The sequence below is a fragment of the Carcharhinus amblyrhynchos genome, chromosome 20 (assembly GCF_965287045.1).
Source record: "Carcharhinus amblyrhynchos chromosome 20, sCarAmb.v2.hapA, whole genome shotgun sequence".
NCBI classification, from domain to species: domain Eukaryota; kingdom Metazoa; phylum Chordata; class Chondrichthyes; order Carcharhiniformes; family Carcharhinidae; genus Carcharhinus; species Carcharhinus amblyrhynchos.
The window spans coordinates 25055877-25083101 of NC_137343.1; the positions used below are offsets into that span (position 1 = coordinate 25055877).

The following is a 27225-nucleotide window of genomic DNA, read 5'->3' on the forward strand; positions in this document are numbered from 1 at the left end:
AGATCATGGCTGATCTGTTGTGGCTCAGTTCCACTTTCCCGCCCTCTCCCCATAACCCTTAATCCCATCTCTTATCAAGAACCCATCAACCCGCTTCTTAAAAATATTTAGCGAGGCAGCCTCCACCACTTCAACGGGCAGAGAATTCCAGAGATTCACCACCCTTTGAGTGAAGAAGTTCCTCCTCAACTCCGTTCTAAACCGCCTCCCCTTTATCTTGAGGCTGTGCCCCCTAGTCCTACTGTCTTTTTTGAGCGGGAAGAGTCTCTCCACCTCTATCCTATCCATCCCATTCATCATCTTATACGTCTCAATGAGATCTCCCCTCATTCTTCTAAACTCTAACGAGTACAAGCCTAGTTTATTCAGCCTCTCCTCATAGCTCAATCCCCTCAACTCCGGTATCAGCCTAGTAAACCTCCTCTGCACTCCCTCCAGGGCCAAAATATCCTTGCGCAGGTGCGGCGCCCAAAACTGCACACAGTACTCCAGCTGCGGCCTCACCAATGCCCTATACAGCTGCAGCAAGACCTCCCTACTTTTATATTCAATCCCCCTCGCTATGAAGGCCAGCATCCCATTCGCCTTCCTGACCACCTGCTGCACCTGCAAGCTGGGTTTTTGCGACTCATGCACAAGGACCCCGAGGTCCCTCTGCACCGTCGCCTGCTGCAGTTTTTCGCCACGTAAGTAATAGTCCTTCCTACCATTCTTCCTACCAAAGTGGACCACCTCACACTTGCCAACATTAAATTCCATTTGCCATTTCCTGGCCCATTCGCCCAGCCTATCTAGATCCTTCTGCAGACTCTCCACACCCTCCGCACAATTTGCCTTTCCCCCAATCTTGGTGTCATCAGCAAATTTCGACACCCTGCACTCGGTTCCCTCCTCCAGATCATCTATATAAATGGTAAATAGCTGAGGCCCCAGCACCGACCCCTGGGGCACTCCACTAGTCACCAACCACCAATCCGAATAGCACCCATTGACCCCCACTCTCTGCCTCCTATTTGACAACCAATCCTCTATCCACGCTAACACCCTACCCCCAACTCCATGTCCCCTGACCTTCTGCAATAACCTCTTGTGAGGTACCTTGTCAAACGCCTTCTGAAAATCCAGAAAGACCACATCCACCGGCTCTCCTCTATCCACTGCCCTAGATACATCCTCATAGAACTCCAGTAAATTTGTCAGACACGACTTCCCTTTAATGAAACCGTGTTGCGTCCGCCCTATCAAGCAATTCCCTTCAAGATGCCTCCAATCAGCCCCTCCAGTCTGCCGAGCACCGCCTCTCTCGTAACAGTAATGTTATTAAGACCCTCCAGTCCTACCACCTTTCCTTTCCATCTCTAACACCCGGCAAATTATTCACGTCCTCCTCCGTGAAGACAGAAACAAAGAAATTATTCAAGACCTTAGCCATATCCCCATCCCCTACCACAAAGCCCCCCTTCTCATCCTCTAAGGGTCCAACGTTCACCCTAGCCAGCCTCTTCCTTTTTATGTATTTATAAAAACTCTTGCATCCTTTTTTATATTAAGTGCTAGCCCAGCTTCATAGTTTCTCCTACCCTTCTTTATCAACTTCTTTGTCAATCTTTGTTGACATTTAAACCTCTCCCAATCCTCTTCTCGCCCACTACTCTTACCTACTCTAAGGCGCAGGCCAGTTGACCCACAGAGTTCAATGTCTTCATTGAGCAATCCAGTCAGTTCCATTTCGCCCACTTAATCCCACAGCTCTGCAACGTTTATTTCCCTCCAGTGCCTATCCAATTGTCTTTTGAAATTATTGAAGTAATTTCAGGAGATCCAGTTGCAATAGAATGGCTAAGATTGAATATTTTCTGGAAAATGTCAATTATTAGCTAGAATCTTAATATTCCATAAACAATATTTTTAAGGAAATGCCAGATTAATTGCAGAAATCAAAGTGAACAAATACTTGATGCTATTGTGAAGAATACACATTTTAACTGAACTTTGCAGTTAGACAAGGCAAAGACTAGTTGATAAGTGAATCTGGGTGAGGTGTGTGTATGTCCTCAGAAATTTAATTGAATGTGCATTTTCTGCAACATGATACTTCAGAACAATGTGGTTCCATTTGCACAAAATCACTGAACCATTTGAGGTCTTTGTTGTTCTCCAATCCATGTCCTTAGTACATTGACTTGGTAGGGCTGTCTTTTGTTTTGTTGCCAAGTCAAACCAACAATGTAGGTGTAATGTCTTGATCTGAATTTTGTGATCAGTTTTAGACAATGTAGCGTGATGTTCATCCTGGAAAATTAAAAGTGCATTTAGATGTTTTGAAATTTAGGTTTAGTGCTCTCATGTGTCAGTATGGTTAAATTGGCAGCATTCTTACCGTTGAGTCTCAAGGTTCTGGGTTCAGGTCCCATTCCAAGGGCTTGCGCATAAAAATCAAGGCTGATGAGCCAATGCAGTACTGAGGTCAGAAGTGTTATTTATGGATGAGTTGTTAAACCAAAACCCATCTGCTCACTTGGGTGGAAGTAAATGTCACAGGCACTATTTGGAAAAGGAGCGGGGGGATGGGGGTTATCCCTGGTGTCCTGGTTGATATTTAACCCTCAATAACTTCACAATTGATGTGAAATTTAGCTGCTGTGTTTCTTACAATGGAACAGCAACATCAAAAGTACTTCATTCACTGTAAATCACTTTGACATATCTGATTATCAAGAAAAGAATTACATAAGTATAGAACAGTACAGCACAGTACAAGCCCTTTGGCCCTCATCATCTTATAAACTTCTATTAAGTCACCGCTCATCCTCCTCTGCTCTAAAGAGAAAAGCCCCAGCTCCCTCAACCTTTCCTCATAAGACCTATCCTCCAAACCAATCTCCTCTGCACTCTTTCCAATGCTTCCACATCCTCCTTATAGTGAGGTATGTGTCTTTTTTGCTTTTCTTTGCATTTATGAAGGGCCTTGGTGTTTGTTCGAGTTAAAGATGCTTTATAAGCATAAGCTGTTGTGCCAGTTTGTTTGGAGAGTTAATAGCCAAAGATGATTTGCAGTGGAACAATATTACAACATCTTTCTGTATATTTTAGTGGTTCGTAAGTTTTCTTTGCGTAATAACTGAAGCGGAAATTATTTTAACTGTTTGCTTTATCTTAGAGGAAGTAGTTTCAGTTAGTATTTCTCAGCTGTCGATGAGTGCCATTGTGGACCATTTCTGTGCTAAAGTTTGTTTTTTTTTGTTTGCTTTGTGGTCAGTTCGTTTTTCATCAATGTTTCAGCTCACCCACATATCTATTTTAGATTTAACTGCCTGTAAACCACAGATGAACTAGTGGGAAAATGTTGAATGAACTTGTGACCATTAGAATTTGATTTGACCTAAATTTAGCATTTTAGTACATCCAATGGCAACTGCTGGACAACTTTCCATAAATTTAAGAATTTGTTTACGCAGATGTCAGGACTAAACCAGTTACAGTTGTCAGCTCACAATTTTACACATGGGCAGCACAGTGGTTAGCACTGTTGCCTCACAGCACCAGGGACCTGGATTTGATTCCAGCCTTATGTGACTGTGTGGAGTTTGCATGTTCTCCCTGTATTGGCATGAGTTTCCTTCCACAGTCTAAAGATGTGCAGGTTAGGTAGATTGACCATGCCAAATTGCCTTTTGATGTCCCAAGATGTGTAGGGATTGGGGTAAATAGTGGGCCTGCGGAGATATGGTGGAGGGTCTGGGTAAGATGCACTGTCAGAGAACTGGTGCAGACCCAGTGGGCTGAATGGCCCCCTTCTGCACTGTAGGGATTCTATAATTCCATATATCAGAAAGGTTGGGCAAAAGGTGATGCACACAGCATGATTCAAAATAGTTAATGGGATTATACTATAATTCATCCGATAGACTTGTATAGTTAACGCATCAGGTTTAAATAATAAAAATTAATACTTTGACTTTATTAGGATTGTCTGATTTTAAAAATGAATTGTTTAAATTGAATTTGAGAAACATTTGAGGATTACGATGGAATCATTAACTATTCCAGTGCTGTCTTGGCTCAGCTCCTATCTTGCACGCTCTGTAAATTTGAACTCATCCAAAATTCTGCTGTTCATATCCTAACTTACACAAGTCCCTTTTACTCAAACCCCACTTACCCATTATCCCTTTACTCACTGATCTACATTGGCTTTGTCTCACAGTACTTCCACCATACTGTCAGATAGTGCATACCTGAGCTTAACCACTCGTATTGAAGCCAAAACATTGTGTGATTTCAAGAAGAAATTAGATATAGCCCTTGGGGCTAAAGGGATGAAAGGGTATGGGAGGAAGGGAGTGGAGGGATCAGAATATTGAATTTGATGATCAGCTGTGATCATTATGAATGGCAGAGCAGGTTTGAAGGGCAGCTAACCTATTTCTCCTCCTAGTTTTTATGTTTCTATGATACATTTTTCTCATACCTCTTTTGCCAGTTAATTTAAATCTGTGCTTCATCAATCTCAATCCTTTCACCCGTGGGAAAAGTTTTGCCCTTTCTACTCTATCCAAATTTTGAATGCATCTATCAAAATTTCTTTTCAGCCTTCTTTTCACCAAGGAAACTAGTCCTAACTTACCCAATCTGTCCTCATAACTGAAGTTCCTCATCCCTGAAACCAATCTTGTTAATCTTTTCTACATTCTTCTTAAAGTGGGGCACCCAGAACTAGATACCACACTCCAACTGAGGCTGAATTAGCGTCTTGTACATTCGACATAACCTTGCTCTTGTACTCTATATACCATATGCTTTTAACTACACTCTCAGCTGTCCTGTTACCTTCAATTAGTTATTTACACATACACCATGATCCCTCTGCTCCTGCACACCTTTTAAAATTGCACCGTTTATATTGTTTCTCCACGTTCTTCTGACTAGAATGAATCACTTCACGTTTCTCTGAATTGAATTTCATCTGCCAATGTCTACCCATTCCACCAATTTGTCTGTCCTTTTTGAAGTTCTACACTCCTCCACACAATTCTCAATATTTCTAAGTTTCATATCATCTGCAAATTTTGAAATTGTGCCCTGTACACCAAGGTGTAGATCTGGGAGGCATGGTAGCATAGTGGTTAGTACTGTTGCTTCACAGCTCCAGGGACCTGGGTTCAGTTCCCGGCTCAGGTCACTATCTGTGTGGAGTTTGCACATTCTCCCCATGTCTGTGTGAGTTTCCTCTGGGTGCTCTGGTTTCCTCCCACAGTCCAAAGATGTGCAGGTTAGGTGGATTGGCCAAGCTAAATTGCCCCTTAGTGTACCAGGCTGTGTAGGTTAGAGGGATTAGCAGATAAGTACAGGGATAGGGCCTGGGTGGGATTGTTGTCGGTGCCAACTTGATGGGCCAAATGGCCTCTTAATGCACTGTAAGGTTTGTATTTCTGTGGTCATTAATATTTGTCAGAAAAAACTGGTGACCTCGGAGAAACCCACTACAAACTTTCCTCTATCCTGAAAAACATCCATTAACCAGAACACTCTAGTTTCCTGTCACTTGGCCAATTTTGTATCCATATTGCTACTGTCCCTTTTATTCCATGAGCTATGACTTGGCTCATACATCTACTTTGTGGCACTGTAGCAAATGCTTTTTGAAAGTCCATGTACACTACATTGGCAGCATTGCCTACGTCAACCTTCACATTAGTTAAACATTATTTTCACTTTAGAAATCAAAGGTGACTTCCCTTAATCCATGTTTGCCCATGTGACTATTCATTATGTCATGAATATTACTTCTAGATGTTTCCCCATCACCAAAGTTAAACTGACTGGCCTGTAATTGATTTGCTTATCTTCACATTTTTTTTGTTGAACAAGGGTGTAATGTTTGCAATTCTCCAATCCTCTGGCACCACCACTAAGTCATAGGAAGACTTGAATTTTATGGCTAGTATCTCTGCAATTTTCACTCTCTCACTTCCCTCAGTATTCCTAGGTACACCTTTATTAATTCTAAACCCTTCTAATGCCTGAATTACGTCCTCTTTGGGTAACGCTGTCCTCTTTGGGTAACGCTGACGCAAAATATTCATTAACCTCAGCTATGCCCTGACTCAGTGCATGAATCTTTTTTGGTCCCTAATTGGTTCTACTCATCCTTTTACCATGCTTAGACAATTGATATGCTTATAGATTTAGGAGATATCCCTCAAGACTTGGAATTGCTTTCTATGTTAACTGCCAGTCTCTTTTCATATTCCCTCTTCTCAATTGCTTTTTCACTTTCCCTCTGAACCTCCTATATTCAGCCTAATTCTCAATTATATTTTCTACCTGACATCTGTCTTGAGCATTCTTTTTCTTAATTTCTATCTCTTTTGTGATCATGAGCTCTGGATTTGCTTGCCCTTCCCTGAGTGTGACCAAATTAACTTTGTTTTGAAGATAGTCATTGTTTAGCTACTATTTTTCCTGCCAACCTTTGACTCCAATATATTCAGTCCATATTTATTCTTGCCCCATTGAAGTTGGCTTTCCTGTAATTAATTCTTTTCTGGATTGTTCTTTGTCCTTTTCCATAGCAAGCCAAAACTCACGATACAAGGCCACTGTCCCCTAAATGTTTTCTGCTTGCATTTGATCCACTTGGCCCACCTCATTCCCAAGGATTAGGTCTAGCAGTGCCTCCTTTCTTGTTGGACTAGAAACCTACTGCTGTAGAAAATTCTCCTGAACACACTCTTGGAACTCTTGCCCCTTTCTTTCCTTTACACTACTCCTATTTCAGTCTGTATTTGGATAATTAAAGTCGCCCCCGTTGTAACTACGCTATCATTTTTGCATCTGATTTCCTTGCAAGTTTGTTTCTCTACATCCTTCCCATTTAGTTGGTGGCCTATCAACTACATCAAGCAATGTAATTGCACTTTTTTTTTATTTCTTATCTCTAGCCAAACAGATTCTTTGATTCTTCTGGACCAGCTTCTTTCTTCAGCACTGTAATGCTAATCAATCCCGCCACCCCTTCCCCTTTTACTTCCTTTCCTATCTTTCCTGAGCAGCTTGTAGTGAAGGATATTCAGCAACCAGTCCTGCCTTACTTTTAACCTGGTCTTTAAAGTAATCAGTGTCATGTTTCCACATGGCAGTCTGCACCCATAACTCGCTAATCTTATTTGTTACACTCCGTGCATTCATATACATACCCACTAACCTGGATTTTCTCCTTGCTCTGAGCCCACCTATTAACTTGCTATTTCCTGTTCGAGTGCTGTTTGTCTCTCTCAGTATTGTGTGTGCTTTGATATTCCTCTCTGTTATCTTCTGGTTCCCAACCTCTGCCAAATTAATGTCAACCCTCTGAGTGCTGAGCAAAATGCCCTGCAAGGAACTCAGTCCCAACTCTTTAAGTGCAACTCATTTGGCCTGTACAGGTCCCATCTCTCCCAGAGTGCCCCCAGTTCTGGAGATTTTATTGTACTCTACCATTAGTGGTCAATCCTTCATCTGCCTAAGTTCTAAGCTCTGAATTTTTCTCTCCAAATCTCTATTTTAAAACGCTTCTTTTAACAGCTACCTTATTTTACCTATTTTAATATCTCTCCTTTTGTAACTTGGTGTCACATTTTGTTTGATAAGTGTCTGTGAGCAAAAAAACCTACAGCACAGGAACAGACCCTTTGGCCCTCCAAGTCTGCACCGTCCATGCTGCCTGACTTAACTAAAACCCCCTACCTGTCCGGGGACCATATCACTCTATTCCCATCCTATTCACGTACTTATTAAAAGTCAGTACCGTATCCACTTCCACTACCTTCCCTGGCAATGAGTTCCAGCCATCCACTACTCTGTGTAAAAATCTGCCTCATGCATCTCCTTTAAACCTTGCCTCTTGCACCTTAAACTTATGCTCCCTAGTAATTGACTCTTCCACCCTGGGAAAAAGCTTCTGACTATCCACTCTCCATGCCTCACACAATCTTGTAGACTTCTATCAGGTCTCCCCTCAACCTTCGTCGCTCCAGTGAGGACAAACCAAGTTTCTCCAACCTGCCCTCATAGCTGATGCCCTCTATACCAGGCAACATCCTGGTAAATATTTTCTGTACCCTCTCCAAAGCCTCCACATCATTCTGGTAGTGTCACGGCCAGAATTGGACTATATTCCAAGTTCAGCCTCACTAAGGTTCTGTGAAGCTACTTGCCAATTTTTAAACTCAGTATCCCAGCCAATGAAGGCAAGCATGCTGTATGCCTTCTTGACTACCTTCTCCACCTGCATTGCCACTTTGTGACCTGTTACCTTTACACCCAGGTCCCTTTGCCTATCAATGCTGTTAAGGGTTCTGCTACAGTATTTTCTATCTGTATTAGACCTTCCAAAATGCATTACCTCACATTTGTTCAGATTAAACTCCAATCGCCATTGCTCCACCCAAAACAACCTAACCAACACGTCTTTGGACTGTAGGAGGAAACTGGGCCAATTGGAGGAAACCCAGGCAGATACGAGGAGAATGTGCAACTGATCTGTATCCTGCTCTATCCTCTGGTTCTCATCAGTATCTGCAAATCCAACAACCTTTGTGTCGTCTGCAAACTTATTAATCAATCCAGTTACATTTTCCTCCAAATCATTTATAAACAGCAAAGGTTCCAGCACTTATCCATGACGAACACCACTTGTCGCAAGTGTTCCACTGTATGAAGTGCCTTGGCATATCATACTACTTTAATGCACTATATAATGCACTATATGAATGCAAATTGTTGTTTGGCAATAGTGCATGTTTTCACCCTTTAGTACAAATGATATCAATGCTTAACAGCTCCTGTGACATTCAGTCCCTAAACGGTCAACTCTTCCTGCCACAACACCCTTCACAGACTTGTACATTAACATATGTACATTAACTTGGTTGCTTGAATAGTAGGATGCTGTTATGGTAGTTGATATATATTGGTTATTGCTGAAATATACCCAAAAATCATAAAGCCCTATGAGTTTAATATGAAGTGTCTCCTAGCCATTATCACTGAATGTGTTCCAAAACAATGATGAATCACTGAATTTGTTCAGATATCCATGTTGGAGAGTGACATTTTCATTAATATTTTTAAAGGTTAAATTGATGACTGTCCAGATTTATTGAAATCTAGCAAGAATACTTCAAATATTTTCCTTCATAGATTGGATTAATTCCTAAGCATTTAGATTTTTAAAAGATGGCTTGCGTGATTTAAAAAAAAGTGCTATGATATACTGAGCTAATTTATTGTTTTTGTTCAGGAATGTGTGCTAAACGTGTAAATCAAGTTGGCGTACAGCATTCCAAAAAGCACTGTCTGTTTATGAAATCTATTAGCTATGGACACACCCAGTACTGACATGGGTGAAACCAGGGTTGGGAAGCTCAAGACAGTCGCAGATAAGCATGGATAATGTCAAGTCACATCCTCAAAATAAGGGATTAAGGCAATGACAGATTTGTAAGGTATCTTTAAAAAAAACACATTGAAAAGCAAAGCTCTGTGATGGCTGGAAAACTGAAATGAAACAAAACATCTGGAAATTCAGATGATCAGTGGTGGAAAGAATCAACACTTAACGTTTCTACATTTATGTATTTTGTGGAACTGAAACATGAGAGGTGAACAACTAATGAGTAAAAAGAGGGCAGTGCAAGGAGATAAAGACAAACCTTTATTAAGATTGTTAGATGGTAACATATGTGATAAAGGGCAAGGTTGTTGATATGTATTGTTTGTTGAAATACACAAATCATCATGGCCCCATGGGTTTAAACAAAGAAATGAAAGAAACCAAAGGATTTGAGAGTAGCTAGGCAGTGGAAGGCATAGAAAAAGAGACAAAAATGTGAGAACTGGGGGGCGGGGGAATCATAGAAAACCTGGAGGTCAAGTTTGAAACTAAAACAAAATAACTGGCAAAGTGCCAATTCCAACAGAGAGATCGAACGGGTCAGTAAGGAAGTGCACAGCTACAGTCTCTTCCCCCTTAATCACATTAGTAACATAACTTTATTTCCTCATTTTGATCTAGACTAGATGTTTAGAAGTCATTTGATCAGATACATCTTTCTTGAGAATGTATAGTGGTCAATAAATCTGTTGTCCAGTTTACCACAGCTGATGGGTGAAGTTAATTATAATTATCATAAAACATATCCAGTCCAAATTGCTATGCAGCAAACTGCAGGTAGCTAAGTTCACACTCTCCCATCAGTATTCCCACAACATGATTTCCCTGCTGGGTTCTATGGCGTGCTCCCTCTGGACTTGGCCATGATTCTGTCAAGGCACCAATTTGCACTCAGAGCAGGAACTTGCAGTGCACATCAGGGCAGCTTGCACCCATGGTCCTGATAGAATATGTCAGTACATAAACTTTGGCTTTATGCCCTGGACTTACTATAGTTTTTAGACTGATTTATTTAAGGATGGTGCTAGCAGCTGTGCAGCCCTTTGATATCAAAACACTCCTGTGGCCCTCGCACAGATTGAGAACTGTTTTGGGGAGGGGGGAGTTACAATTACATTTAGATTAAAGATAAGATTAATAACTCTTGTTGTTGAGCTGAATGCAGAGCTCAAGGAGAGTGTCTTCAGTCTGTGACATCAAAGGAGGTATGGCTTCATTGGAATTCCACCCACCCACTAGACCCTCCCACTTACCTTGCTGCTGGGAGAACAAGTTCCTGCTGCAGCCCAGGAGAAAGGTCACAAAGTCTTTTTAAATGTCATCAGTGTCATAAGCCTCAGCTTCACTTCTCATGGCAAGATCCAGGCTAATATTCCAGTAAATGCTGGTGCTATACGACATTCCAGATCATTCATATTGGTCAAGGTCATTATAAAAATAATAAAATTTTAAAAACTTAGAACTCCAGTGTAGCATATTCCTTTTGATCATAAAGGACTGAACAAGATACTAGATCTAGGATGAACGAAATTGCCTCCAGCCAAATGCATCCAGACAAAACCAGATAAATCCAAGAATGCCTCTTGAGAAATAACACCAGACAATTGTTCAACATTGTGCACAACTGCAAGAGGAGAATTTCTAGCCTCAAATCACTTCTCGGCCTTTCGGCTAAGATCAAGCATCAGATCAAGCCCAAGATGGGTCTTGCCAGCTTGGATCTTGTTTGCCTCAATTGGATTTTGAATTTGGCTTATTGAAGCAAGCAAGGAATGGATTTGCGTTTGCCTGGTTCATTCTGAGCATTGGCTTTGTAACTTTGAGTGAAGTAAAGCATTAAAAAAAAACACATTTGACTGAGTAGAGCTTCCTCAAGTCGTCTGTGTTTGAATCGATGGGGAAGCTCAAACTCCTCCACTACCATAATGCTGCATAAACATAGCAGTTCTGAGAAATTAAGCGCTATTGGTTCTGCCACATTTTCTTTTTGGTGGCAGTAACGTGTATCCTTTGGGTACAATCTAAGAGTGGTCATTTAAGCATCTTGACAGTCAAAACCAACTTTTCCAGCCATCCTAATCTCCCAGAGACAGAATTATTTGCCGAGGAGACAGTTCCCACAACCTACACTGCTAACAAAGACGTGTTGCTGTCGTGATGAATTGCAACACTTCATTCTTCTCCCTCGAAATCCCTATTACTCAGGGCCAGTCACCAAGCATCGCTTAAAGTATGTAATTATGTAACTACATTAACTACATTTCACTCAAACAATAATTATCTGAGAGTTGGTACAAAGCCATATTCGATGAGGAGGAACCTTCCAACAATTTGGAGTCATACCTAGCATCAAGGAAAATGGTTATGTTTCGATCATATCAGCCCAGGACCTTACTGCAGGAATTCGTCAGGGTTGTGTCCTACCCCCAACCATCTTCAGCTACTTCAATGATCTTTCCTCCCATATAAGGTCATAAAAGAAGATGTTGATAATTGTCGAGTGTTTAGTTACATTCACATCTCCTTAAATAACGAAGCAATCTGTGCCCACGTGCAACAAGACCTGGACAGTATTCAGGCTAGGTTGAGAAGTGACAACTAAAATTTATGCCACACATCAGGCAATGAGAGAATCTAACTGGCTCCACATGACATTCAAACAGCATTACCACCACTAAATCTCCAACAAACTGGGGTAGGGAGTTGGTCACCATTGACCAGAAATATAAATGGACCAGCCACATAAATACCATTGCTATAACAGCAGGTAAGAGACTGGGAATTCTGTGGTGAGTAACTCATCTGATTTTTCCAACATCAAGAAGGTACAAGTCAATAGTATGATGGAATACTTCCCACCTACTTAAATAAGTATAACTCTAATAACACTAAGAAAAACTCAACACCATACAGGACTAATAAGCCCTCTTAATTGACACACATTAAACATTTCCATCCACTGCAGCAATTTGCCAAATCTTCAACAGTATTTTCCAAAACTCCACCAAGAAGCAATAGGGTAGCAGGCATTTGAGAATGCCACCTGAAAGTTCCACTCCAAGTCAAACGGCATTCTAACTTGGAAATATTATCATTTTTTTCGCTTCACTTGTTCAAAATGATGGAACGCCCTACCTAAAACATTCTTAGTGTTCGTATGGGCTACAATGGTTGAAGAAGGTGACTCATCACCACGTTATTGGGGAGAGTTGGGAATGGCCAATAAATGCTGCCTTTGTCTGAGAGACCCACATCCCGTGAACAAATATTTTTTTGAAAAAGCATCTTATAACATGTAAATTTCCTCAAAATAGAGGCATTCATATCCGTGACTATAAAAGTTTTCCTGGTTGTGCCATCAGTGAAGCAGCCAGGGGCTGCACGCTTTCACTGCGGAACAAATGATTTAATCAGAGCAGAAAGTGTTCAGTGGTTTTAAATGTCATATTCCACCTCGCAAGGATAGGATTGGAAATTTGAGCGAAAAGTTTAAGGAAGACTGTGGGTAAGGAAAGAGTTCTATTCCAAGCTTATCAAAGTGCTCATAAGCATTAGTTTGAGTTATCTTGATGTCATTATTATTAGGTAGAGATATTTCTATTCCGATTAGTAATCAAAAGTTACTCTGACAGCATTCCTTTAAGCTGTCCAGACGATATTTGATGAGCATTTATTATGTGGGGCAGGCAAAGTTGATCCAGCAGACAAGCAAACACAAACTCTTGTTAAATCAAATGTGGGCCATGTTAATGCCACCATAGGGTGGCACGATGGCACAGTGGTTAGCAGTGCTGCCTTACTGTGCTAGTGACGTGGGTTCGATTCTCTTCTTTTTGTGGAGCTTGCATGTTTACCCCGAGCCTGCGTGGGTTTCCTCCAGGTGCTCAAGTTTCATCCTGCAGTCCAAAGATATGTAGGTTAGGTCAATGTGCATTTTCCATGGCTAAGAGTTACAGGTACAGGGTGGAGAGAAGGGCCTGGGTAGGATGTTCTTAAGGAAAGTCGGTGCAGACTAGATGGGCCAGATGGCCTCTTTCTCGATCTATTATTTGCTTGAACTACTATATATCTTTTTGTCTATGCCTGCTTGCACTTTCATACGTATGGATGCCCAACAATGCAGGATCATTCACATAGTGAAACAAAGAAACCTGACATTTCAACTGTAAGTCAGTTTACACACCTTCCCAGACCAAATTATTCTGAGTTGTTATATGAAATTTTAAAAATTCATGCTAAAGATAGGTTTGTGCATAACTGTTAAGAACAAAGAAAATTACAGCACGGAAACATGTTCTTTGGCCCACCAAGCCTGCACCAACCATGTTGTCCCACTGTACTAAAATCCCCCACCCACCCTTCTGGGGACCGTATACCTCTATTCCCACCTAAAGATGAAGCATCATCCAGGCTAGAAACGTTGGCTGTATTCTCGCTTCACAGATGCTGTCAAACCTGCTGAGATTTTCCCGCATTTTCTGCTTGTGTTTCAGATTTCAGATTCCTGCATCCGCAGTATTTTGCTTTTATCTCAGTAGAAACTTCTCTTTGTGTGAGTTGTTGCCCAAGGCAAGTGGAAATGATAGTTTGACTATCCCCTGAGATGACAGGGAATGGCTTGGAAGTCTAGGGGAGATGTGTACAGATGACCTCAGTTCACTTCCTGGAACTTGTCAGCTATTGTAGTCTCATAAGCACATCTCCTACATCTTCCTTCCTCTGTGGCATCAGTGTGCTCATACTGTCCCTTCAGCAGCCTCTTGTTACCTGGATCTTCATCGTCCAATGAGCTCTCATCCTCCTCCATTTCACTCTCTGGCAAAGGCTCACCTCTTTGCATAGCCAGGTTGTGAAGGATAAACACACATGCAGGAAACCCTCTCCAGTGTGTACTGCAGAGCACCACCTAAAGGTGACTTCTTGCGAGCTGTCCCCAGCATACCGTCTAATTCCCTCTTTTACAATCATGACACTACATTCTGCACTCTTTCCTTCTCTTCCATGTACTCTATGAACAGTGTTTTTGTCTATATGGTGCAGACATATATACTTTTCACTGTATCACATGATAGTAAATCTAGTCAAAAAATGGTCCAGGCATCTGAAGTGCATCTTCAGAAGTCCTATGATCTGCCGTATGAGGGAGGATGTGGAACTGTGAATAGCAGTGTTTGAGGGCAGTGCATCAGAGCCATCAGCCAGTGTTTAATTGGATAGTCCTTATCCCCCAGCAACCATCGTTGCAGACATCCCAGCCCCTCAAAACTCTCATGCACCTGAGAGTAACTGAAGATGTTGGAGTCATGGCAACTTCCAGGGTACTGTGCATAGGAAGTGCTCACTGTGATCACACCAGTTGCACATTGATGGAATGATGGCCCTTGTGGTTAAATAAACGTCAGGGGCTGCTGCCGTGGAGCCCATGTATCCAGTTGGGTGCAGTCTATTGCTGTTCACAAAGATAGCTGGAAACCAGCATGCTGAGAAGACTCACTCTTTTATATATGTATATATAAATGACTTGGAAGAGGGTGTACGTGGTGTGATCAGCAAATTTGCGGATGATACCAAGGTGGTAGGATTGGCAGATACTGAGGAGGACTGTCAGGTGACACAGCAGGATATAGATAGGTTGGTATATTGGGCAGATAGATGGCAGATGGAATTTAATCCTGACAAATGCAAGGTGATGCATTTTGGAAGGAACAATGCAGGGAGGAGTTATGTGACAAAAGGTAGACCGATTAAGAGTATAGAGATACAGAGGGACCTGGGAGTGCAGGTGCACAACTCTGAAGGTTTCGACCCAGGTAGAGAAGGTTGTGAAGAAAGCTTATGGAATGCTAGCCTTTATAGGAAGGGGTATAGAGTATAAGAGCTGCCATCTAATGCTCCAGTTGTACAGAACGTTGGTTAGACCGCATTTTGAGTACTGCGTCCAGTTCTGGTCACCTTACTACCAGAAGGACATGGAGACCCTGGAGAGGGTGCAGAGGAGGTTTACCAGGATGTTGCCTGGCATGGAAGGACTGAGTTACGAGGAAAGGTTGGAGAAACTGGGGCTCTTCTCCTTAGAAAGACGGAGATTAAGGGGGGATATGATAGAGGTATATAAAATACTGAAGGGAATAGATAGAGTAAACAATGGTAGGCTTTTCCCTAGATTGGGGACAATTACGAGAGGTCACGATCTAAGGGTGGGGGAGGAGAAGTATAATTTGGATATGAGGGGAAGGTTTTTCACGCAGAGGATCGTGGGGGTATGGCATGCGCTACCAAGTAGGGTGGTGGAGGTAGGCACGTTGGGCTTGTTTAAGGTTTACTTAGACAGACACATGAGCAAAGCAAGGATGGAGGGTTATAGTAGAGGGTATTAAATAGGGTCAGAGCCTCGGGACGACACCGGAAATGTAGTTTTATATGTTAATGTATTGTCTTTTTATTCCACAGGGTCGGTCCACCTTGTTGTCAAACGAGGGGCATGCACACGGTGGGTCGTGCGTGGGCTGCTCTTGGAGGTTCCGGGAGTGGCCTAGTACTTCGTGTCGTTGTGTGTGCTTAATCCTGGACCAGCAGATGGGCACCGCAACAGCTCAGTGACTAGCACTGCTAGCTGTGCAGATACATGGATTTGGGCCTGTGTCTTGGGAGTTTGCGCGTTCTCCCTGTGGTTGCGTGGGTTTCCTCCGGGCGCTCTGGTTTCCTCCCACACCCCAAAGATGTGCTCTTAGGCTGATTGGTGTACCAAATTGACACTATTCTCCCCTGAATCTGGCTACATTAGGGGTTCCACTCATACACACAGGGCGGGGTAGGTGTGGGATGATGCGGCGGCGCAGGCTTGTTGGGCCGAAGGGCCTGTTTCCCGTGCTGAGATGTTCTTTGTTCTTTGTACTCCAAATTAGACTACATTTCCATAAAATTGGCGAATTGTAAACTAGAATCATAGAATTCCTAGAGTGCAGAAGCAGGCTGTTTGGTCCATTTGAGTGTGCACCAAAAACAATCCCACCCAGCCCTTATCCCTGTAAACCCCACATATTTACCCTTGCTAGTCCCCCTGACACTAATGGGCAATTTAACTTGGACAATCAACCTAACCCACACATCTTTGGAGTGTGGGAAGAAACCAGAGCACCGGGAGAAAACCCACACAGACACGGAGAGAACAAGCAAACGCCACACAGTTATTCGAGGCCAGAATTGAACTTGGGCCCCTGATGTTGTGAGACAGTAGTGCTAACCACTGTGCCACTGTAATTATCAATCCTAGGACTCTGGAATCTCTCATTACGATATCTTCTGTGATGATTACAAGAGGTGAAGGCCTCTGATTTTTCCAGCAACTTGATAACTGAGACTTGCATCCCTGGGGTCTTGTTCCCAGGGAAGGCCTTTCTGGCTTCGCCATTGCCAGACTTGCTCATGGTTCAGTGATCTTCCCAAAGCGAAACAGCAGGAAAGGTCTCTTGCAAGCTCTGCAGCAAGACTCCAGATGCCTCAATAAGATTACAGCCACATCTCTAAGAATAATTGACATCCTTGCCTCACTCATCCTTACAAATGCTATTGTTTTGCTTTTTAATTAACTGGGGATCTGATGCATCTTTCCTTGCAAGCCGGCCCAGTTTCTACCAAATTTGGAAATGGGTGTCAGTCACTTGATTACATTTTCAAGAGGCCTAAGCCTGACTTCAGATGGGAGCCCTAGAATCTCACAAGTTGCTGATTTCCAATTTGGCAGCATTTCCAGGGATTATTCAGCTCTGGATACTGCCACTCAAAGCTAGTCCCCTCAGCATTTGTTTAGCAACATGGTGCAGACTGTGGGCTACATCATAAGTGATTACTTTCCTCCTTTCATATCTGGTGCATTCTTTGCAGCCTCAACTGTTTACTCCTAATACTTCATAACATCTGGTGTGCAAATATTTTGATGAGTGTGCCAACATTTAAGATCACAAACTGTCAAAAGCAATTTAAGTTATCAGATTAGAGAGCTGCAGTTTAGATTTAACTTCATGAATTTGCACCATATCTGTCCAAGCATTGCTCAAGCACCTTTATATCACAAAAGGTTTTTCAGATTAATGTTACTGTAGCATAAATCTCCAAAAACTTGCTAATTATATGGCAATTTATAGAATGGCTGCCTTACTTTGCTATCATAATCATTACCCAGTGTACTGTATAACAGTATGGAAATGTCTGGAGCCTGTTATAACATCGGTTACTTCCAGCACATACCACAGTCATCTGGAGCTTTTCATGTAAATCTCTAAGATGTGGTTGGGGAAAATAATAACCAACTCTGCATGAGGTAGAAGACTTCTTGAAACAGCATATTGTTTGTGGCTAGTAGCTTGTCTCCAATTTTTGTTTGTGTTATTTTACATGGTTTTGTATCCTAATATCCTTTTATGTTTGAGGATTGTATATTTGAGGATAATATTTTTCGATGTATCAAGGAGAGGTATTAGATAACAAATACAGATTTTGCATATTTGTGCTGCAATTTTCTAGATATATAGAGTAATACCAGGATTATAATAGCAAATGTAGCATTTTCTACAAAATCTGTGATTGTAATTTTGGACTGTTCTTCAGCAAAACAAAATAAAGGGAAGGGAAAGTTTGATTTATGTGTACACACTCTGGATAATAGGAACAGAGAAAATACCAAGGTTAGGACCCACAAAAATACTTGAGAAAAAAATAATGGCCCTTGGTATGCCTCACATCAGCATGTTTAGTGAAATGAGGATAATGAATTACTAGTATTTATAGCACAAAAACAGGGCTCCATGATGGTGTATGTTCTACACAAGTTGCTTCATCAACAAATCCTTTCTCTTCTAATATGTTTGTTTTATTTCCCCTTAAATACATCTATGGTAAGTCACCACGACTTGGCAACAGAATGTTCTATATTCTAACTACTCTCTGGGTAATGAAGCTTCTCACAAATTCTCTATTGGGTTTGTCAGTGGCTACTTTATAATTCTGGTCCCAAGGTTTTGTCTCCCCCACAAGTGAAAGCAATATGTCAACCCTATCGAATTCTTTCATAATCCTAAAGACCTCTATCGGGCTACTCCTCAACCTCCCTCTTTTTAAGATTAAAGGCCTTCATTGTGTACAATTATTTCTCCTAACCCTTCAGTTCAGTTAGTCTTCACTTTACTACTATATATTTTTGTAATGTAAAAGATGAGTCTTGCAATTATATAGTGCTTTTCATCTCTGGATATCCCAAAACACTTTACAGCCGATGAATTACTTATTAACACCATTAAATGTAGGAGACACAGTCGCCAATTTGCCCACAGAAAAGCTCTCAAACAGCCACATGATAACTAGAAGAATTTGTTTTAGTGTTGTAGATTGAGGGATAAATCTTGGCCAGGACACTAGGTGATCTTGATTGCTTTTCAAAATATATACAGTATCTCAAGTCCAGCTCTGTGAAACCTGCCCATGTCCAAAGATTGAACATTTTTAAGCTGGTATGCATGGATTTCTTTTATTATTAGACAAGTAAAATAACCTACCAGCTTATTAGGCATTGGTGTGCTGACTAGTTACCGGCTTTCGTGCCTAACCTTTCCCATGCTTGAGTAGTATATGTGTCCCTTGACCTGACCCAACTTGACTTGAACCCCCAATCCGAAAACTGTCGAGATCAGGAATTTGGCTCATGTTTGATCCTCAGGTTGCAATTTTGCGACACTGTACCTGTAGCGCATTGTATGTTTTTATGTCCACCGGGGGGGGAAGGTGGTTTATCATTTGATCTGAAAATTAGGGGGTGGAGGGGCACACACGTTCACAGTACTCTTGTCAATGCAAAGAGAAAAGGACAATGTGTACAAAAATGTGAGTAAAATACATTTTGTGCTTTTTAACACAGATAATCGAACTCCCAATCACAGAAAGAGAGATTGAAAAAGAACATTTAATTCAGTTAAAGAAATGGAAGGATAAACATGGTGACCTCAAGTACCAGCCTCCTCCGAGATTGCATGGTGCTAAAGCAATCAATGAGGCTGAGCCTCATTCTCATAAAGCCTTGGTGCAGATGCCATCCATAGTGGTACACTCCCCACCTGTGTCTCCTGATTCAGGCAGCAATTCAAAGAAGAAGAAGGATAAGAAAACTTCAAAAGGAAAAAACAAAGAAAAGCACAATAAAAAAGGGGAAACAGTAGAACCTATGGCAAATGGATCTGCCCCTGATGAGAGAATTTTAAAAGATGAACAAAATGTTCCCCAACCAGATATTGCAGAAGAGCTGAATCAATCATTGCTAAAAAAGGACTCTCAACTACAGTCTGAACAAAGTCTCAGCTCAGAAGAAACTGAACAGGACACGTACTTATGAAATGAATCAGTCCAGTGTTTGGAAAACGCATCGTTCGACATCTGAATCATTCCTAAGAGAACTGACTTTTGGATGGCAAGGTGGAGCCATTGACATTGTACGTTTATGCTTAATGCCATTGATGAGGTATAGTGATCCTTTCATGGCGGGCTTAACACAGTCTTTAAATATGAGAAGTTGGTACAAGTTTAAAAGTATTGACTTGTATTTTCACCATATAGTGAAACAATTCAAAGAACTGGCCAAAACTAGGAACATAATTTATCAGCTAGTGAAACTATTTAGGAAGAGTCTGCTTATAATATTTGCCTTTGAGTTTTTGTTTAAACTCTTAAAACTCTAATTGAATGAATTGTTAGCTGTCATCAGCAGAGTAAATGTTTTTTTAGGGGCAAATGTAAATATTTTTACAATATTTTTCCAGCAAACAATATCTTTCTGTAGTATTGTGAAGATTTTTTCTTTCTTTTTGTTCCAAGTTAAAATTTGTGATATTTATAGGAGTAAGATGTTTTTTTGGTCAGATACTACCCTGCTCCCATTTCCATTTTGAAGTAATAGTAAATTTCAGCAGCAAGGAAGAGACTTACTGTTGAACTTTTGCACAGGTTAGCTTTGACACAGAAGGTGTTCACTAGAATTATTTGAATTAATTTAACCCTGCACGTACGATGGAGAATTAATTAAGTCAAGCAGGTTTTTGACTCAAAATGGGGGATGTACTGCCGTAAGTTTGTATTATTAAAACACTCTACATGTGAATTCATTTATTTGCGACATTTCTATTATGTACAGAATAAAATGCAGAATAAATTGTGACCAGGTATAAATATGCTCTTTAAACATTTTCCATGCAATGTTGAGAATGCAGTAGTAAGCAGGATAGTTAACCATGATACCTTACAAAAAATTATGTATTTTCTAATTGAACTTTCCAGCACTTTCTCCTTGATCTTGAGGAATGTAAATTGAAGCTGGTTTACAAGAGGTTTTGTAAATCTTCTTGATAAACTGACTATGAATCAGAGTTATAGGTGTTTGCTGCTCTTGTATAATCCAGCTATTTTGCTATTTTTCTACATAATTACCAATGCACAATGGATTTGCAGCAATTAGGGTATTTAAGTGCTATTGTAAACCCACTTGGATCAAAAACTTTTCTCTCCTTTCTTATAATGTAGAATATAAAAATCAAAATTAGGCATTATATTGTATTGTGTTGGTGTTTTATTGTTCTACATTCCTTGAGACTATTAAAACCACCAAATATAGTAATGTGCAAACGTAAGATTAAACTGTTTGGTGTAGTGTTAAGTTAATATACTTTTTCATATTTGAAGAATCATAAACTATTTGTCAGTTTGTTTTATGTGCAATCTACCATGAAAATAGTTGGAGCTTATTGAATATTGTCTAATTCTATGTGGCCATGTAGTGTAAGTACCACAAGCATAATATTAGTTTCTGTGTTTCCCTACAAACTGCTACGCACATCCATTGAGTTCAACTAAGCTACACAGCTTTATTTTATCTTGCTGATGCCATGGATTTATACAGAAATCAATAAAATATTCTGTAAAGCATTTTTTGGCTAAGTTTTCTTTTTTCTCCAGATTACTGACATAAAAAAGCTTAGTGAGCTTGGGGACAATTTTGGGTGAGCCTGGTGGCACAGAGGTTAGTACTGCTGCTTCTCAGTGCCTGGGACCCCGGGTTCATCCTTAATGCGATTACTATCACTAGAGAGGTAGCGCTTGATAGACTAAGGGGACTGAAGGTAGACAAGTCCCCAGGACCGGATGGAATGCACCCCAGGATTCTGAATGAAATGGCAGAGGTGATAGCGGATGCCTTAGTAATTATTTATCAAAATTTGCTGGACTCTGGGGAAGTGCCAGAAGATTGGAAAACGGCTAATGTTACGCCGTTGTTTAAAAAAGGTAGCAGACAAAAGTCAGGGAATTATAAGCCGGTTAGTTTAACGTCCGTAGTTGGAAAAATGCTAGAATCCGTCATCAAAGAAGAAATAGCGAGGCACCCAGAAAAGAACTGTTTGATCAAGCAGACACAGCACGGATTCGTGAAGGGGAAGTCGTGTTTGACGAATTTATTGGATTTCTGTGAAGGTGTGACTAGTACGGTAGACAGAGGGGAACCATTGGATATGATGTTTTTAGATTTCCAGAAGGCGTTTGATAAGGTGCCTCACGAAAGGTTGCTGCAAAAGGTTAGGGTGTACGGAGTTGGGGTAAGGTGTTAGCGTGGATTGAGGATTGGTTGTCTAATAGGAAGCAGAGAGTTGGAATCAATGGGTGCTATTCTGGTTGGCAGCTGGTGACTAGTGGAGTGCCGCAGGGATCGGTGCTGGGGCTGCAACTGTTTACCATTTACATGGACGATCTGGAGGAGTGGGCTGAGTGTACGGTAACAAAACTTGCTGATGACACGATAAATGGATAAGCAAATTGTGTGGAAGGCGCAGAAAGTCTGCAGAGAGATCTGGATAGGCTGAGTGGGCGAGGACCTGGCAGATGGAGTATAATGTTAGCAAATGTGAGGTTATCCACTTTGGTAGAAATAATAGTAGGAGGGATTATTATTTAAAGGGTGAAAAGCTGCAGCATGCTACGGTGCAGAGGGACCTGGGGGTCCTTGTGCATGAATCGCAAAAACCCAGTCTGCAGGTGCAGCAGATGATCAAGAAGGCGAATGGAATGTTAGCCTTCATAGCGAGGGGGATAGAATATAAAAGAAAGGAGGTCTTGCTGCAACTGTACAGGGCACTGGTGAGGCCGCAACTGGAGTACAGTCTGCAGTTTTGGTCGCCGCATTTGCAAAAGGATATATTGGCCTTGGAGGGAGTGCAGAAAAGGTTCAGTAGGCTGATACTGGAGATGAGGGGGCTAGCCTATGAGGAGAGATTGAATAGACTGGGTTGTACTTGTTGGAGTTTAGAAGGCTGAGGGGGAATCTTATAGAGACATATAACGAAGGGGATAGATAGGGTAGAGGTAGAGAGATTCTTCCTGCTCAGAAAGGATAGCAGGACTAGAGGATACAGCCTCAAAATAAGGGGAGGAGTGGGGCGCAGTTTAGATCAGAGTTGAGGAGGAACTTCTTCACTGAAAGGATGGTGAGTCTCTGGAATTCTCTGCCCATTGAAGTGGTGGAGGCTACCTCGCTGAATATATTTAAGTCACGGGTAGATAGGTTTCTGATAGACAAGGGAATTAAGGGTTTTGGGCAGAAAGCGGGAAAGTGGAACTGAGCCACTTCAGATCAGCCATGATCTTATTGAATGGTGGGGCAGACTTGAAGGGCTAGATGGCCTACTCCTGCTCCTATGTCTTATGTTTCAATTCTGGCCTGGAATGACTGCCTGTGTGGAGTTTGCACATTCTCTCCATGTATGTATAGGTTTCCTTCCACAGATGTGCAGTTTAGGTGGCCATCCTAAATTGCCCATTAGTGTCCCTAGATGTGTAGGTTGGAGGGATTACTGTGGTAAATACATGGGGTTACAGGAATAAGACCTGGATGGGATTCTCCACTGGAGTCAATGCAGATTTGATGAGCCAAATGACTTCCTGCATTGAAGGGATTCTATGCTTTTTTTTAAATTGGTAAGAAATCTTATAGTTGCAATGACTGCACTTAAAATGCAATGAAAAACTTAAATCTGAACGGTGAGTTCCTGGCAAGTATTGCACTGGGATGAGATTTGCAATTCTGAAGTTTAATTTTGTATCATTATTTTTCTTTATGGAACATTAATGCAGGGTGTAATGCTACATCTACGTGAGACACTAGGTCCCAGTTGAATATTCTGTCCAATTCTAAACAGCCACATATCGGGAAAGATTTGAAGACATTAGGATATAGAAAAGATTTTTAAAATTTATTTATGTAATATGGGTATTACTGCAGAATTTATTACTTGTCCATGAAGAGGAGGTGCTGGTGAACTGTTGCAATCAGTTTAGTGTCGGGATATCCAAAGTGCTGTCAGGAAGTTCCAAGATTTCAATCCAAGGCCAATGAAGGAACAACGCTATGACTCCCAAGTTAAGATGGTGTGTTACTTGGAAGGAAACTTGCAGAAGGTGGTGTCCCCATGCAACTGCTGCCTTGTTCTTCTAGGAGGTACTGCTTGTAGATTAGAAATGTGAATTAGAAGAATGGTTCAAAGCTTGAGGGATCACAGTTATGTTGATTGACTGGAAAAATGGAAAATAAATTTTCTTTGAAGCAGAGAAGGCTAAGAAGTTCATTAACGTAATGAAATGTTTCAAAAGAATAAGTAAAGCTAAACTTCCTAAAGGCTGAAAGGCACAGTTTAGATGTGAACCAGTGGGGATTTTATTTTGGTTAGAATTTGAAACACCATGCTTGATTGGATAGTGGATACAGACTTAATAGTAGCCATCAAAAAAAAATTAAATAGTTGGATAAAAATTGCAGCGGAAAGAGCTGGAAATTAACAGGTTTGCTCTTTCAAAGAGCCAGCAGAGACTGGTGGGACCAAATAGCCTCCTCCCATGCTATATCATTTTATTACTAATTTAGAAATTTGGCAGTTTTCTACCACCGTCCTTTTTTGACTCAGACTTGATAATGTATAACTTCCCCTCCTTTAAAATATATTTCTTATTTGGTTCCATGGGCAACCTGGTCTTTTGGCAATTCCACTGCGATTTGATTGAATGGGTAGGATGCCAAAAATTGATGACAGCAAGGCTATGGCAAGTGAGGACCTAGAAACTACCATTATCATGAAAGAGGTAGTGTTGGGCAAGCTAATGGGGGCTAAAGGTAGACAAGTCTCCAGGCCCTGATGGAATACATCCCAGGGTACTAAAAGAGATGGCGGGGGAAATAGCAAATGCACTAGTGGTAATTTACCAAAATTCAGTGGACTCTGGGGTGGTTCCCGCTGATTGGAAAACAGCAAATGTGACACCACTGTTTAAAAAAAGATGGTAGCCAAAAGGCAGTAGGTGGTAACCATAGGCCGGTTAGCTTAATTTCTGTAGTAGGGAAAATGCTTGAATCTATCATCAAGGAAGAAATAGCGAGACATCTGGATAAAAATTGTCCCATTGATAAGATGCAGCAGGGGTTCATGAAGGACAGGTCAGGCTTGACAAATTTGGTGGAATTCTTTGAGAACATCACGTGTGCAGTGGACAATGGGGAACCTGTGGATGTGGTGTATCTGGATTTTTAGAAGGCATTTGACAAGGTGCGACACCAAAGACTGCTGCATAAAATGAAGGTGCATGGTAATGTATTAGCATGGATAGAGGATTGGGTAATTAACAGAAAGCAGAGTGGGGATAAATGCGTGTTCTTCTGGTTGGCGATCAGTGACTAGTGGTGTGCCTCGGATCAGTGATGAGACTGCAATTGTTTACGAGTTGCATAGATGATTTGGAGTTGGGGACGAAGTGTAATGTGTCAAAATTCGCAGATGACACTAAAATGAGTGGCAGAGCAAAGTGTGCAGAGGATGCTGAAAGTCTACAAAGGGATAGAGATAATCTAAGTGAGTGGGCAAGAGTCTGGCAGATGGAGTACAATGTTGATAAATGTGAGATCATCCATTCTGGTAGGAATAACAGCAAAATGGACTATTATTTAAATGGTAAAAAAATTGCAGCATGCTACTGTGCAGAGGGACCTGGGTGTCCTTATGCAAGAATCACAAGGAGATGATTTGCAGGTGCAGCAGGTAATTAAGAAGGCAAATGGAATTTTGTCGTTCATTGCTAGAGGGATGGAGTTTAAAAACAGGGAGGTTACAGTGTACAAGCTGCTGGTGAGGCCACACCTGGAGTATTGTGTGCAGTTTTGGTCTCCTTTGAGAAAAAATATATTGGCACTGGAGAGGGTGCAGAGGAGATTCACTATGTTGATTCCGGAGTTGAGAGGGTTGGTTTATGAGGAGAGACTGAGTAGACTGCGGCTATACTCATTGGAATTCAGAAGGATGACGGGAGATCTTATAGAAAGATATAAGATTATGAAGGAAACAGATAAGATACAAACAGGGAACTTGTTTCCATTGATGGGTGAAACTAGAACTGGGGATATGGCCTCAAAATAAGGGGGAACAGATTTAGGACCGAGTTGAGGAGGAACTTCTTCACACAAAGGGTTGTGAATCTGTCAAATTTCCTGCCCAGTGAAGCAGTTGAGGCTACCTCATTGAATGTTTTTAAGGCAAGAATAGATAAATTTTTGAACAATAAAGGAATTAAGGGTTCTGGTGAGCAGGCGGATAAGTGGACCTGAGTCCACGGAAAGATCAGCCATGATCTTATTGAATGGCAGAGCAGGCTTGAAGGGCCAAATGACCTACTCCTGCTCCGTATGTTATGTCCTATATAGGAAACACATGCAAGGGCAGGGCAAAGTTATTTGTCTTCCCAGATTGTGAAATGTCTTAAACTCTCACATGGATAGAATCCTAGAATATGAAGTAGTAGTGTTGTATTGTGACACAACTTTAACACTGAAAAAGGCTTCTAGGTTTTCAATATCATTTGCAATATGAAGCTCAATGAGTTTTCAATAAAACGTGCGCACTTACTAAATTTAATACAAAGCCATTCAAATATCCTATGGCTTTGCCAAGACTCTCTTAAGGGAAGGATACACCATCGTTAGCTAACTAAAAGATAGTAAAGAAAAATAATATACTTTGTAAAGATGAATGACAAGTCAGAATATTGGACAAAATATAAACAGTAAAGAATGATGAAAAGATTAATGAGGGAGAAATTAGAGTATGAGAGAAAGATAACTAGAAATATAAAATCAGCAAGAGTTTCAAAACAGTATTCAAAAGGAAAAAACTAAAGTGAGCGTTGTTCCTGTAGACAGAATGAGGAATTAATAATGGAAAATAAGGAAAAGGCAGATGAACAGATATTTTGCACAAGTCTTCACTGTGAATACAAATATTCCAGAAGTAACTGAATCAGGAGATGAAAGTAAAAGACTAACATAAAACCATTACAATCACCGGGGGGAAAAAAGATAGAGAAAATTATTAGAATTAAAAGGTAGCAAGTCCCCAGGTCCCGATGGGCTTCATTCAAGAGTCTGAGCACAAAAGTACATAGGAAAGTAAGCTGTGAAGAGGATATAAGAAATCTAAGAAGCGATATAGCTAGGTTGAATGAATGGGTAAGAATGTGGCAAATGGAATATGTGGAAATTCCACATATGAGGAATCTCAGAGTACAAGTGATTCGGAAAGCAAATGGAATGTTGTCGTTTATTGTAAGGATGTTTGGTTACATCGTGTTGGTAGTGTTGTACGGTGTGTTGGTGAGACCACATCTGGAGTACTGAATACAGTTTGGTCTTGTTGTTTAAGAACTAGCATAAATAGATTGGATGC

General features: G+C 41.1%; 1 protein-coding gene across 1 annotated transcript in view; it reads left to right on the plus strand.

The window, feature by feature from the left end:
* LOC145355838 (TBC1 domain family member 10A-like) overlaps positions 1 to 21400 on the plus strand; it is an 81940-nt gene extending 60540 nt beyond the window's left edge. The window contains exon 9 of the mRNA XM_080208254.1: positions 19347 to 21400. Coding sequence (XP_080064380.1) covers positions 19347 to 19817 — 471 coding nt within the window. The 3' untranslated portion in view covers positions 19818 to 21400. The remainder of the gene's footprint in view (positions 1 to 19346) is intronic.
* The last annotated feature ends 5825 nt before the right edge of the window (positions 21401 to 27225 follow it).